At 43.5% G+C, this 14,986-nt stretch overlaps 1 protein-coding gene and 1 long non-coding RNA gene across 2 annotated transcripts in view; both read left to right on the forward strand.

Annotated features, from left to right (window-relative positions):
* Positions 1 to 1,774: 1,774 nt before the first annotated feature.
* Positions 1,775 to 14,986, forward strand: part of LOC308148704 (uncharacterized protein) — a gene marked incomplete at both ends in the record, with an annotated part of 29,214 nt that continues 16,002 nt past the window's right edge. The window contains 5 exons of the mRNA XM_080522214.1: positions 1,775 to 1,909; positions 2,377 to 2,573; positions 4,771 to 4,888; positions 6,335 to 6,448; positions 10,764 to 10,877. Of these exons, the coding sequence (XP_080378340.1) occupies positions 1,775 to 1,909; positions 2,377 to 2,573; positions 4,771 to 4,888; positions 6,335 to 6,448; positions 10,764 to 10,877 (678 nt within the window). The remainder of the gene's footprint in view (positions 1,910 to 2,376; positions 2,574 to 4,770; positions 4,889 to 6,334; positions 6,449 to 10,763; positions 10,878 to 14,986) is intronic.
* LOC308148705 lies at positions 12,869 to 14,514 on the forward strand. Its single transcript, XR_013937204.1, has 3 exons — positions 12,869 to 12,921; positions 13,856 to 14,193; positions 14,402 to 14,514. It is a non-coding gene; the product is annotated as an uncharacterized lncRNA (long non-coding RNA).

Below are 14,986 nucleotides of genomic sequence, written 5' to 3' on the forward strand. Positions count from 1 at the left end.
AGAATTGCAGGCAGTACATTTGGTTCTCAGCCGTGAAGGTATCGGGAAAGCATTCATTTACACAGACTCATGGTCCGTGGCAAATGTAATGATTACCTGGATGCCAACATGGAAGAGGAATGGTTGGAAAATCCACAACAAAGAAGTTTGGGGTAGAAAGTTATGGGAAGACATTTGGGAGAAAGTCAAGACTGTGATCACTACAGTAATGCACACACTAAACATCCTACCATTGAAGCATTGCATAATGCTACTGTCGATGGTTTGGCACAAATCCAGCGAGTTAATAGAGAAAGCACGGAGGGATTAGCTGCATGGGTACATGAGAAATCCGGTCATTGGGGTATTCAAGGAACCCAACAGTGGGCACTATCCAGAGGGATAGACTTGAAACTCGACCATATCAAAACCGCCATCAACCAATGTGAAAGGTGTCAGCACCAAAGACGGGGTACACCCCAACAGGTACATGGGCATATTCATAGAGGGAGACAGGCTGGTCAGATATGGCAGATGGATTTCATAGGGCCACTCCCTTTCTCATCAGGGAACCTGTTAACAGAGTCTACACTTAAACACAGCGTTAAACGTGACATAACACAGCACATGTCTTTTTCCTTTGTGATCACGCGGACCTCGGGCACACCAGTCTTTATTTTCACACGTGTGTCAAATCAGCAACCAATCAGTCACATGATCAATGAGCGTTGCCATGACATCATATGTAAACAAAAACAAATCCAAACACATGAGAGCATATCTCAACAGAACCGATATGTATGTACGGCGGTAGATACATATTTTGGGGTCCTAGTCACCCATGCCAGCAGGCATGCAAACCAGCATGCCTCCTCCAGTGTTTGGGAAAAATCCAGACTTACTATGGCACACCATTAGAAGTCCAGACTGATAATGGATCACATTTCACAGGCCACATGGTAAAGACCTGGGCTCAGGAATACCATGTGAAGTGGGTGTACCACATACCATATTACCCTCAAGCGGCAGGGTTAATTAAGCGTATGAATGGTATACTCAAGTCAACTTTGAAGAAACTGACACCAGACGGTTCGCTCAGGGGATGGGGAAAGGTGTTACAGGAAACAGTGGGAAAGATCAACAATAGAGTGGTAGCTGATGGTGTAACTCCCGTTAGCTCGCATGTTGTCGGTCAGCCAGGATCCTGTGATGTCCTCTGTCCCTGTGAGGTTTTGGAAAGAGGATGATAAGGCAGTGTTACCCTTAAAAGACACACATGGGGAACCGGGTTATCCTCTCAGAAACATGGAAACCGTTACATTACCGCCTGGACAATCAGTGGTTCTGGATGTGGGGGTGGGAATTCAATGTCCACCTGGGACACATGCGCAGGTGTTGCCCAAAACTGCTGTTGCACTCCAAGGGGTGGTTGTTACCCCCGGGGTAATACACTCAGATTTTACGGGTTCAATACATGTGGTGTGTATAAATATGACAACGACACCAGTGGTAATTGACAAACATTCACTGGTTGCACAAATTGTAGTCACTCCTAATGGAGCTCCCCAGGCGGAAGAAGTAAAGCAGCCTGAGGGAAAATCTGGCGTAAAGAGAAACAACCTAATGGTCCACCCATACCTGGTGAAATTATTGCTCAAGGACCTGACAACACGGTTACGGTAATGTTTAAAGGGAAAGAGAAATGGACACATGTTCCTTCCTCACACTGTTATGTGAGGGAGGGGTAGGGTATTCATCACGTGTTTTATTGTTGCAGGACCAATCCAACGCGAGGATGTATGGTGGCCAAAGACCTGGTGGTGCCGGCTGTTTGGTCATCGCCGTCCTTGCCCTCGGTGCAGTCCTGGTGGTGACGACGCCCGGTTGCTTGGCGGAAACTCCCGGGGAACTCCTGGAGGAAGTCCAGCAGGTTAGGTGGACGTGGAGAGCCGAGGCTAGCAACCGGAGTCAGGATAACTACACTTGTCCTGCAAATCACACTTGCAACATGTTGACAATAGAAGCATCCTCTCTATGGCGGTGTCCAAAGTGCCGTAATGGGCAAGACATTCCAATGGTGCCCAAGGGGGACACCGTTACGGTGACGGCACACGCTTCTATGTGTCTCTACTCTACACAAACCAAGAACTGCAGCAAGAACGGCATCATTACGGATAATACTAGCTTCGTTGTGGTGGACCCTGCGTACTGGTGGAGAAACGCCACCCATATATGGGGCAAATTGATCCGTTCTGGGCATTATTGTGGGGAATACCTGTCACTGTACAACATGAAAATGTACATGTCGTACCTGCACCATCCACATGCATACACGTCTCACAGCAGTTAGTGCATCAAACTGTTACATGGACTGTGAACTTTCCTCCCATTCCTAAGTGCCCACGGGCCAAGAGAGCATGGTACGACACTCTGCTTGGAGGCTCTGGCACCCTGCTAGGAATGGCTAACACCATTGACGGACAAATCACGGCAAGCAAACTGCATTACACTGGATCATGGACAGCGGATGGGTTTCGTAAAGTGGGCCAATGGATGCCTTCCATCACCCGCAGTCAACTGCAGGAGGCAGATCTGTGGGCGGAGGGCGATGCTGACTTTACCAACATTCACAATGTCACAGGGGAATTGTTAACTCCGATTGTTAACTCATTGAATGGCACTCATTGTTCTGTGTTCCATGTGTTTGCATATGCTCAACGTGAACGTTTTCAACGGATTTTGACAACAGGTAACCCACATGAATGGCGGGAGATGTGGAACATCTCCTCCGACGTATGGTTACACCTGAATGCTGACAAAACTGTATGTAATACCACACAGTGCTCTGGCACTTGGACACAATACAGGGTAACTGACACTCTCACTTTGTGTAAATATTATGTCCTACCCGTTATAACCACTACAGGGTATTGGTTCCTCCAGACGCAAGGACGCTGGATACATATGGCAACCAACACGACATATGACTTGGACACTTGTGACGACAGAGATTGAGGGAAAGTTTGCATGCTTATGCAGGGCTACCAGGATCCATGCCTGAAAGAAGGAGACGCCATGTGTAACTGGAGACATGAAACACCTAGGGATATCATACACCAGATAGGTCCACACACACTATGCCTGGCTACTATGACTTCTCATTCCCAGTTACCCTATGTACCGTTTTCAGGATGCCTTAGAGGGGTCTATCTCTGGCACTGGCATAATCGTACATATAGGTTGACTAACTTTACTGTATCACACAGGAAGTCAGACATATATTGGGAACATTTGCAAGGATTACGCTTGGGTATCAACCTTACCATGTATCAGAGCGCTATGAACAGGTCAAGGCACCTAACTGATCTTGTGCAACAACATCGTCATAAAATTACCCAGCTGCATGTCAGTACCCTCATCGCATCCCAACGTGTACAGGCGGTGGCAACGTTGGTAGAACACAATTCTGCCTCACACTGGTATGACATTTTTACAGGAGCATCACCTCTCGCACGGAGGTTAACACTTCCCTCTCTGTTCATTTTGTTTATCATCGTGATTGTTATTTCTGTGTTTAACTGTTGCACGGTATGGTATGTTATTTGGATCCGTCGGTCCCTCCGCAGACAGATTCATCGCACCTTATTACATTAACATGTATGTTGGTCAATATGTTCGACTTGTCGGTGGTGACCCTGACTGGGCACGCATTGTCACTGAATTCTTATGGGGAAATCTTTTGTTTGTTCTTTTTGCATCACCATATGGAACTCCTTATATAATAGTTTTTATGGGACATGACATAATTTGGACCAATCTCAGTCGTGATCAAATGCAACGTTATCCTGTGGAAAGGCTTTCGTAAGGTCTAGGGGTGGAATGTAAGGGAAATAACGCGTACATGCAGATTTGCACGTCCGCACAGAGACCTTATGAAACCCTGCACAGTGGAAAAGCACTGAGGGCTGCCGATTCATGCTTATATAAGATGTTTTGATCCTAATATAATTGGCTCCATAAGTAGTTTCGGAGAAGAACAGGGAGGCGCCGGTTTCGGAACATGTTTGCGAAACCGGCGATGGTTCCTCTTTGAACGGGAGATCAGCTGTCCCACTCCTGAGCGTCTGGAGACCTGGCCAGTCTCCAATGATGCACGGGCGGTGCAGCTGCTCCTCCCTATAAAGATAGAGTAAAGGGAGAGAAGAGTTAGAGTCTTCCATCGGAGCCGTACACTCGCCTGGACCAGCACAGCATTTCTCATGCCCGGTCTGTGGGCTCTCCAGATCAGCGTCACGGGTGAGGGAAGCGATTGATCTATCATTGCTGTGTGATGTATTGCTGTTCACTGATTGGTGGGGAATAAAAGACGCATTTATTCTAGCCAAGAAGTGTTTGTGTTTTGATTGTGCGCCTACTGAAAGCGATCCTGTATAAATATTCCACAAAACAACGTATGGGAAGTATTATTGAGGATACACTTGCTTGCTCAATCACAGTTATAAGAAACCTTTACATCATTGGCAAGTTTTTACTTATATTACATTCAGAATGGCCAAAATTATTAGGTTATTGGTAATGACTACTGTAATCATGGAATAAGTTATTATATTATTGGCAAAATGCTGTTAATATTACAATGGATCAAGTTACTTTATTACGGCAAAGGCCAATATATCCCATTATTGGGTGGTATTCCATTATTGGTTATTACACACATACGTGTTGTATTATTCATGTGGAAAACAGTCTGTGCTGAGCCGTCCTTGTCCTTTGTGTCTTGAACTGTGTCAGGAAGAAGCAACAGAGGCTGAAGAAGTGTCTCTGGACTTTGAGTTTCCTGCACAACAATGGCATTCTTTACAGCTGCTTCAGCCATCACGGGAACCGAGTTTATGTTGACGAGTCACAGGTACAAACAACTGACTCCAAGCCCAAAAAATGTTTTTACAAACAGGGATCATATCATTTTACCCTGTTTGTACACATTGCACATGTTGAATATCAGCTGTGATCCATCACAGCATCACCGTGAAGGAGATGAGTTGGCTGCGATTAGGACACACTGATATTGATCCAGTATCAGGTAGTACAGCAGACACTGCACGGAGTACTCATACTCAGGAAGGATTCCCGATACCAGCCAGGGAGTACTACGCGATGTCGTCCGTCAGCAACATCAGCAGCAGGTTGAGCAGAGGACAAGCGACGTCTGGAGGTTCTTTGATATTAATGAGAACAACAGCAAAACAGACTAGAAATTCTATTCTAACAAAATATAAAAAGGAGGAAGACAGTTTGTACAACACCAGCAACTTCAGAGTTAGCCTGATGTCTGTCAATAGTTTAACTGCTCAATGGATCAGGAGGATTTTACGCCTTTCAGATCACACACCAGCAATGCCACATGCTACATGCTTAACAGATTAAAGTCTGAAGGTTACACTCATTAACATCAAGTTGGGACCCTTAGTCTGCAGTCTACACCAACAGCACAGTGTAAAGACAGATACTACATACTGTGATATACATAGTGTAGACACAGTCATATACTTTAGCCTTTAAAGCAGTTAGAGGCTTGCTCTGACCTTTACTTGAATCTACCATCAACCCAATGAATCCCATCCACACTGACCTGAGCTCAGATAGCTACTGTGGATTACCTGGTGTCCTACAAATATGTATAATCCTAATTTCTTCCAGAACCTGCAGCCATTTCCAAAAGAGTGGTACAACCAGGGCCACTTTCTCGCCACCATCAACCAGGTCTGTCTCATCCATTTCATCCCAAAGTAAATAAAGCTGTTGCCAAATCGGATACTGTAGTTTTATAGCATTCACCACAATTTGGGCCGGCCGTACATTCATTTTCACAATTAATTGAAAGACTTTCCACGTTTTCCCCCATGGATTAGTTTGTTAAAATCTCTAATTATCACTCAAGTCATTTTCAAGTCCATTTGTCTATCCAACATGTATACACGCTGGTTTCACCATGAAGGACCAGCAGGGAGCTGGAGTCTATCCAATCACAATCGGAAGCTGCATTACTAACAGTTTAGCAGAAAGACACACAGAGAGATGGCGGACAGGAATAGTTAGTCTCGGGACCAGATGGACTCGGTGTAGAAGCACCATCAGGGCATCTTGTGGGGAGGCTGGGGTGTGAAGAGTGTTTGTCTCTGTTGTGTGAGGATGTTTTCCTTCTGGTCCAGACAAATGATGAAGGAGAATTGAGCCAGTATAAAGGTTCAAGACATTCAGAACTGGCCTTTGAGGATCGACATCAGTTCGATATCTTTGTCTTCATTACACTGGAAATCACACAACTTAATAACGACATATTTTGTGCTGCCAGACATCTGACCAGCTGCAGACTCCAGGCAGCAACCAGTCAACTGTGGCGAAGGATGACCGAACTGGCAGCCTCTACATTCAGGGCAAAGGAACAGTCATGACCTACATGTTTGAGGTGAGTCATGACAGACTAACATTTATTTCTATGGTACTGTTCAGATACAAGGTAATCCATACTGCTTTACAGGGATATTAAGGAAATATAATAGAGAAAGAAGATTGAAATATACAAGAAAAGCAAAATAACGTTAAAACTGTATTTATATAAATGTCATATAATAGATAAAACATTGTTTAATGGAAAGCCTGAACATATTTTTTTAAAATCCATATTTAAAAGAAAAGTGAGCTTGTCAGCAGGAAGTCTTTTACTGAAATCTAGAAAATCATGTTACTGTCTAGATAGGGTTGCTCATGTTGGTTTAATCTAGAAAATCATGTTACTGTCTAGATAGAGCTGCTCATGTTGGTTTAATCTAGAAAATCATGTTACTGTCTAGATAGAGCTGCTCATGTTGGTTTAATCTAGAAAATCATGTTACTGTCTAGATCAGTGCTTCTCAAATGGTGGGGCGCGCCCCCCTGGGGGGGCGTGGTGGGGTGTCAGGGGGGGCGCGAGGCGGGCGCGACTTTCAGTATTAGTGTCTTTATTCATGCTTGAACAATAAAAAAAGGGCCTCCAGCCACTAGGTGGCAGCAGTGCTCACACTAATCAACAGGCTGCCTGTTCAACCAGTAGAGAAGAAGAAGTACTACACATCAACACCGGTGTACAGAGCTGGCGGAGGAGGAGGAGGAGAAGTTTCTGACAGGAGTGAAAAGAAAAAAGGATGAGGCATCAGAGGAAAAGAAAACAGGTGACAGTAAACATACACCTAGTAAGAGCAGGAGATATGACGATGCTACATCGCCCTTAGGTTTACCGTGAACACGGTCGGAAACGAGGAAACACCCGTTTGTGTTTTATGCCTAAAAACTCTGGCAGCGGAGCATGAAACCAAATAAATGAAGACGGCACCTGGAGACCATACACCATACACCTGGAGACCATACACCATACACCTGGAGACCATACACCCGTTATGTCAGTAAGCCACTGGAGTTGTTTCATGGTAAACTCCATGAGTATCGCCAACAAGCCGGTCATTTCGTCAGCGCGGCATCAGTAAACAAAAAAGCCCTGTTAGCCTCTTACAAAGTTGCCCACCACATCGCAAGGTGCAAAAAACCCTCACACCATAGCAGATTTATTTTGATAATCAGGCGATTGTATGCAGAATGCTGGTGCCAGCAACTCATACAGTGGTTTATACGGATAAATAAATATTATCAAGTTCTCAATGGTAGTACAATATGGGGGGGGGGGGGGCGCTGAAAAAAATTCTGTCCTCTAGGGGGGGCGTGACAGAAAATAATTGAGAACCACTGGTCTAGATAGAGCTGCTCATGTTGGTTTCATCTAGAAAATCATGTTACTGTCTAGATAGAACTGCTCATGTTGGTTTAATCTAGAAAATCATGTTCCTGTCTAGATAGAACTGCTCATGTTGGTTTAATCTAGAAAATCATGTTACTGTCTAGATAGAGCTGCTCATGTTGGTTTAATCTAGATATCATGTTACTGTCTAGATAGAGCTGCTCATGTTGGTTTAATCTAGAAAATCATGTTACTGTCTAGATCAGGGGTCTCAGACTTGCGGCCCGGGGGCCAATTGCGGCCCTCGGGTCAATATTTTGTGGCCCTCTGCTTCTAATCAAAGCTTTGTGTTTGTGCGGCCCGCGCATTTTTTTCTCGCACGCATCTGGGGGTTTTATATTTTTTAACACCTGTGGGCTCCCGTAGCTCAGGCTCGCGAGAACAGCGCAAATCACTTTAAAATGTTTGGATGAACGATTGGAAGTAAAATATCTTGTCAACTAATGCTATACGGTTTTATTTAGCCCCAGCCATGTCTTTTTCAAAACCTGTCGTGAAGAGAAAAGTTGGCGATGAGCACAGACAATTTCAGGAGAAGTGGGAGCTGCATATTTTTTTGTTGAGCACAGGGGCATCCCAACGTGTCTAATATGCACGGATAAAGTTGCGGTGCACAAGGAGTATAACATTAAACGTCATTACTCAACTAAACACGCTGAGGAGTATGCAAAATACCTGGGAGATGAGCGAGAGGACCGGGTCGCCAAACTTAAAACATGTCTACTGAGGCAACAAGATTTTTTCAAGAAAGCCAGCAAAGAGAATGAAGCGGCTGTCAAAGCTAGCTACATGGTGAGTGAGATGATCGCTAAAGCAGGAAAGCCGTTCAAAGACGGCGAGTTCATCAAACAATGCATGTTACAGGCTGCAAGTATAGTCTGCCCGGAAAAAAAGGCTCAGTTTAGTAACATCAGCTTTTCAGCCAACACAGTGGCAGAGCGCATTTCTGACATGTCTGGTAACATTTATGATCAACTGCGTGAGAAAGCTAAACATTTCCATTCTTACTCACTCGCTCTTGATGAGAGCACAGACGTCACTGACACGGCACAGCTCGCAATATATATCCGTGGTGTTGATAACAATTTTGAAGTTACGGAGGAGTTGCTCACAGTGGTTGCAATGCAGGCCAGACCACCGGTCAGGAGATATTCCGCCAGCTGTGTGATTGCATTAAGGATGCCGGCTTACAATGGAAGTGTTTGGCTGGAATAACTACCGATGGAGCGCCATCAATGACAGGGAGGAAAAACGGACTTGTAGCACTTGTTCGAAGAAAACTGGAAGAGGAGGGTGTGGAAGATGCCATTGCTCTGCACTGCATTATCCATCAGCAGGCCCTTTGCAGCAAAATCCTGAGGTTTGACAATGTGATGTCTGACGTCGTTAAATTCATCAACCATATCAGATCCAGGGCTTTAAATCACCGGCAGTTCCGCGACTTTTTGGTCGAAATAGAGTCAGAATATGAGGACGTGCTCTACTTCACCGAGGTACGTTGGCTCAGCAGGGGGAAGGTCTTGAAGAGGTTTTTTGAGTTGAGGGCACAAGTGAAAGCCTACATGGAGAAGGATGGGATGACTGTTCCTGTGCTAAGTGATCCTAAATGGCTAATGGACTTAGCTTTTCTTGTTGACATCACACAGGAGCTGAATGTACTGAACAAGAAGCTACAAGGCCAGGGCCAGCTTGTCAGTGTTGCATATGACAGTGTCAGAGCATTTTTACTGATCCCTTCTCCTTTAATGTGGAGGATGCCCCCCCCTGTCCTGCAGATGGAGCTAATTGACCTGCAGTGTAATACTGAACTCAAAGCCAAGTTCAGGGAGGTGAGTGGAAAAACAGTGGAGCTTGAACAATTTTTGAGAAAACTGCCCCCCACCTTGCCTGAGCTTTCCAGGATGTTCAAGCGGACCATGTGCCTTTTTGGCAGCACCTCTGTGTGAAAAGCTCTTCTCCGCAATGAACTTCAATAAGTCAAAGTTCAGGTCCAGACTTAAAGATGAGCACCTTAAGGGTCTCAGTTGCCTCCTCCCTCAAGCCAAATGTGGCTCAGCTGTGTGAGAGGAAGCGCTGCCAACTCTCTGGTAGCAAGGAGTAGAAGGAAGTAAATGAAGCCTATGTTCTGAAGAACTGTTCGTGTTCTACATGTTCTGACTTGTTAAGATTGAGAAGATTGGATCAGTTGATCTTTTTTTTGGAATACTTGAAGCCTTTTTTTGTGATGCAGCCTTTTTTTTGTGATGCGGCCCAGCCTCACCCAGACTCTACCTCCAGCGGCCCCAAGGTAAGTTGAGTTTGAGACCCCTGGTCTAGATAGAGCTGCTCAGGCTGGTTTAATCTAGAAAATCATGTTACTGTCTAGATAGAGCTGCTCATGTTGGTTTAATCTAGAAAATCATGTTACTGTCTAGAAAGAGCTGCTTAGGCTGGCTTAACCTCACAACAGGTAGAAAATATTTAGATCAGTGTGATAACTGTAAATAATAGATGTAGCACTAACCAGAGTATTTTATGTTGTCCCCCATCCATCCCCCAACCCCCCACTCTCTCTCTCTCTCTCTCTCTCTCTTTGAGCACTCCCACCCGGTCGTGTACGGCAGCCACGCAAACTGCTAATAAAGCAGCTACATGGGGAGCCTCTTAGTCTTCTCCTGTTGCAAAAACAAAAACTGTTCTGACATTGGAAGACTCGCAATCTTAACATATTATTTATATGAGCTGTCAAAAAGGGCAAGGGGGAGAACCAAAGTAAAGGATATCAGCAAAGTTGTAGGAGTTAATTTTATGTTGTGAATATAATTGTATTCTATGCATTTCATTTCAAAGAGCCCTGATTGTTAGGGTAGATTTTCAGTCTGAGATTCTTAAGTTGTTGTATTTGGGTTTAGTTGATGGTACTTTCTCGAGAAACATGTCCAGCTTGTTTCTTATGTCCCATTCTGTTTTCCAGGAAAGACTGAATACTTGCAGGTTCTGGGATCCTCAGTCGGGAGTCTGGTTGCTGCTGCCACTGCAGTGGGAGATGAACGTGGAGTTCGTTGAAGCTCAAGTCCAAGGAGTCATGGTGAGGATTAATCTAATACTGCTCTGTGACGTCAAACCTGAACACAATGAACTGATAGCTCTGTTTGGAGAGTAGCAACAGTAGCTCTCTGTCTCTTCTCATCTTTCCCTTCTCTCACTTCATGTCCCTCTCAACCCCCACAACATCAGCTGAAAGTCTCCAAAATGTTTGGTGCTGCCAAACAATGTTTCTACCTGTTTAAATCAAGGTGTAACTCCCTCGAGGCACGAACAACACAAGTGACTTCCTTGGTACTGGTTTATTTGAAGATCCCTCCAAATCCACCGTGAAAACTATAACATACACACATACAGCCACACAGTATTAATGATTACATCAACAAAGTAAACATAAACATGAAACACTCGGAAAAGTAGAATACAGAAAATACATTAAGTACCTCGTTGGCTGCGTGCCGTGTAAAGGGGGAATTATCTTTCGTCTTCGGATGTTCCTTGAACACTTCAAACTTTGTGACCACTTAAATTGGTCCTTAATTTCGCTGTTTGTCTTAATACAGCAACACGTGCGTCTTCACCTTCTCCTGGTTTTTCCTTCACTCTCCGGAATGGCGCAGCAGTACCCAGCATATCAAAGTAAAAGCGGTCTTTTCAAAATAAAAGTTGACAGCACTCTTTAGCCCCACAAACACACAAAACACCTGAAACATGTGCCAAAAGACAATAATAGTATAAACTGAGATAAAGTATGACTATCAGCTACACAAGGTTTAGTTTTTCTTGGTAAGGGTACACTGAAAAAAAGGAAATATTGGGTCTTTGAATTTACAAAAGTGAAGTTAGTAAAAGCAACACAATTAATTTATATTCTGTTTGTGAACATGGTTTAATCAAGTACACTTAAGTTGTTCCTAAAGGATGTTGAAATTACTCGTTTCTTGCAAGTTGATTTAAATTAATCAAATTAAAAAAACAAACTCATTGTAATCGAGTTTAGTCTCTGCCGTTCAAATGTTGCAGTGTCGTTATCCCTCCGAAACAGAAGGTGGCGCTTATCATCCGTAGTTGGATGCCAAAAATAGACCAAGAAGAAGACCACTCAGAAGGAAAGAGCGCGAAGGAACGATTGGAAAGTCCGTTGGAAAGTCTCCATGCTTTGCAGCAAGAGGTCGTGACCCAATATCTGAAAAAGTAAGTTCTTCAAATGTAGGCTATATATGTTCCTGTTAGAGTAAGTTGGGCGATAGTCGACATCAGCCAGGTTTTCAGACAGTAGCGTAATATAACAAGCCTGTTAACTTTTTGTAGCCTACTTATAGTCTATTGGCATATCATGTTGGGGAACTTTAGCTAACACCGGCTAGTTATTTTACTTTAGACAGTAAGCGTCAGTGTGTTTCTCTGCTGAGAAAGCGGCTCCCGGGCCCGCTGCTGCCCACAGCCCACCGCCGCTGAAAAGCAGCCGTTAGCCGCTCTGCACCAGACTGTGACTATGGCGGGTGGGGGAGGAGGGGAAATAAGAACGTGTGTGTGTGTGTGTGTGTGTGTGTGTGTGTGTGTGTGTGTGTGTGTGCGTGTGCGCGTGCGTGCGCGTGCGCGTGCGCGCGCATGTGTTTTTTCTTTTTACTGAGACACCTGACTGATGCCAAATGTTTTCTTTCACAGGTTCACTGTCCATTTGCGTATCATACATTCAAAAGGCTCTGTAATGGGTAAGTACTCTCACATTTATTTAAGCCCTAAATTTGCATCTTCATTTACCTTGAGATACATTTTTAAAAGAATGTGAGATATTGATCAAATGTTAATTGTAATTTTTCACATTTGATTATAATGGAAAATATTGAAGTGCCAAATATCGCTGGTCCCAAACAGCTTGTCCTCAGAGGGTTAAAGTCCTATGAATTTATTTGGAAATTATAGCATATTTCCATCTTGTATAGGATTTTGGTAGTGCAGTGAGCCTTTTTGTTCTGACTCGCATTTTGGGGATGAATGATATGACTCATGATGATCTTGATGTATGTTGCAGGATTAGGTCCAGGGAATGTGGAGCTGTAAGGGGTGCACACAAACTGTATCAAGTAGGTCCCAGCTTTTACATCACTACAAGTTAAAGCATCCACATTTTGGACGTAGTTCTCGCTATCCATGTACATACCAGCACTGTCCATGCACATTTAAGACGTGGAATGCCCTTATTGTCCACCAAAGTAAAATCCACACCACAGGGGTCCCTCACAAAAAAGAAGCTATATTCAGTTGTCACATTTGTAGTTGTACTGATTTAGCATCAGAGAAAGATTATTTTACTCATATAAATGCACATCTCAAACGAAACGAGACAGTCATTTGTATGTTTTTAGGATGTGACTTTAAGACAAACATTTATTGTACTTTTAAATCACACAAAAACCGAAAACACTGCCATCACACATTGGTTGATTTTAAACCAGAAGTAGTTAGGATATCATATGTGAGTGAATTGGAAGCAAACAGTGAGGAGTGTGTTGAGCAGTCAGTTACTGCCATTCCTTCAAACACTCATTCTCATACTGAAGACTTGCAGAAGGTCATTGAGCATAGATTTGCTGCTGCTTTGCTGAAGTTAGAACATTTAGTCCATGTGCCCACTTCAGCTGTAGATGAATTTCTTGGGGAACTCCATCATTTGATCTCTTCTGCTCCCGTGCCATTATCTTGTGACATTGTGAGTGACATCTTTCATCAGAGAAACCTCTCTGTTGATGAATTTATAATTAGAGAAACTGTTAATGCAATTAGTTCTGGTAATCCAGTGCAAAGGTCCATACAAAAAGTTGGCTCTCTAAGTACAGCCTATCTGCGTAAGCAGTATTACAAGGATAACTTTGGGGTTATAGAGGGTTAGATTGGATCAGCTCGCATGGTGACGTTGAAAAGACATATTGAAATAAAAGGTGGTGTGCAATAATTGAGGGGAGGGTTTATGACAATTTGTAATTTGATGTCTGATTAATATTCTTTGTGTTTCTGCAGAATAAAGAGCTTTGAAGATGGCCATGCCTGTGATTGTGAAGATCTTACTGACTGATGGCAGCTGTCAGAGGCTGAGTCTTTCACATGGAGTCCCTGAATCTCTTGAAGACCTTTTGGCTGAAGTCAAAAAACAGTGTAACCTGCAGGGAAACATCAGGCTTCAGTTTATGGACTCGTTGTTTGGTAATGAGTTTATGAACCTAACTTCAGTTTCAGAGGTGGAGGACAGAGGGACTCTAAGAGTAATTGATTTGTCAACGCCCACAATGCAATATGAGAGCTTTACAGTCCTACCCCTCCAAGCATCAAGTCCTTGCTCAACAAATGACTCAGACTCAGTAAGTGGCTCAGACTGCATTAAAAGTGGTTTCTCATGGAACAAATAATGCTTCCATTCTATTAAATGTTTATATTTGCCTTGATTCTAACTTTCACCTTAGCTAGATCTAAAGTGCCACTGTTTTATTTTTATCATTTTCTTGATGGAGCTTGGTAAATAGTTTTGATTTAGCTAACTTTGGTTTACTTTTTGTCTGTTTTGTACAGAGCCTGGATAACAAAACCATCAATGAGGCCATTGAAGACACCACTGTTGGGATCTATGTTGTCAAAGAACATTCTTCAAGTGATGAAGTAGAGGACATTGGCATTGTTCTGGAAGGCATCAAGGTCTTACAAGATCTTGATAATGTAGCATTAGCTGTTGCTATGCTGTTCGGACTGATGTATGTGCTCAACCTTAGCTACCCCGCTGACCTCCGCTACACTTTCGAGGTTATCCAAAAGATTTGGATGGAACTGGATGGAGGTAAGCTCTCCAACAAAGCACTTGCTCTGAAAAACAGGCTCTCTCAGTGAACTGGGCACACTGATATAACTGCACCTTTTTTTTTTGTTTGTGTTATTTCTCCATGACGAGTCGATGCAGGGTTTATTACTTTTTGTTTGCCAATCTACTTTGATTTGTCATCTATGTAAAATGGTGTTCACAGGGTTAACCATCATGGTTATTTTTTTTTAGGAACACTAGCTCTTACTTGCCCAATGGCATATTTTGTTTACTGGTTTACAGTAACAAAAAGTTGTACTACTGTTGTAGTTGTTTTGTACTTGCTGTTGAGGATGCACTTG

Source organism: Blennius ocellaris (genome assembly GCF_963422515.1).
Source record: "Blennius ocellaris genome assembly, contig: SCAFFOLD_177, whole genome shotgun sequence".
NCBI lineage: Eukaryota > Metazoa > Chordata > Actinopteri > Blenniiformes > Blenniidae > Blennius > Blennius ocellaris.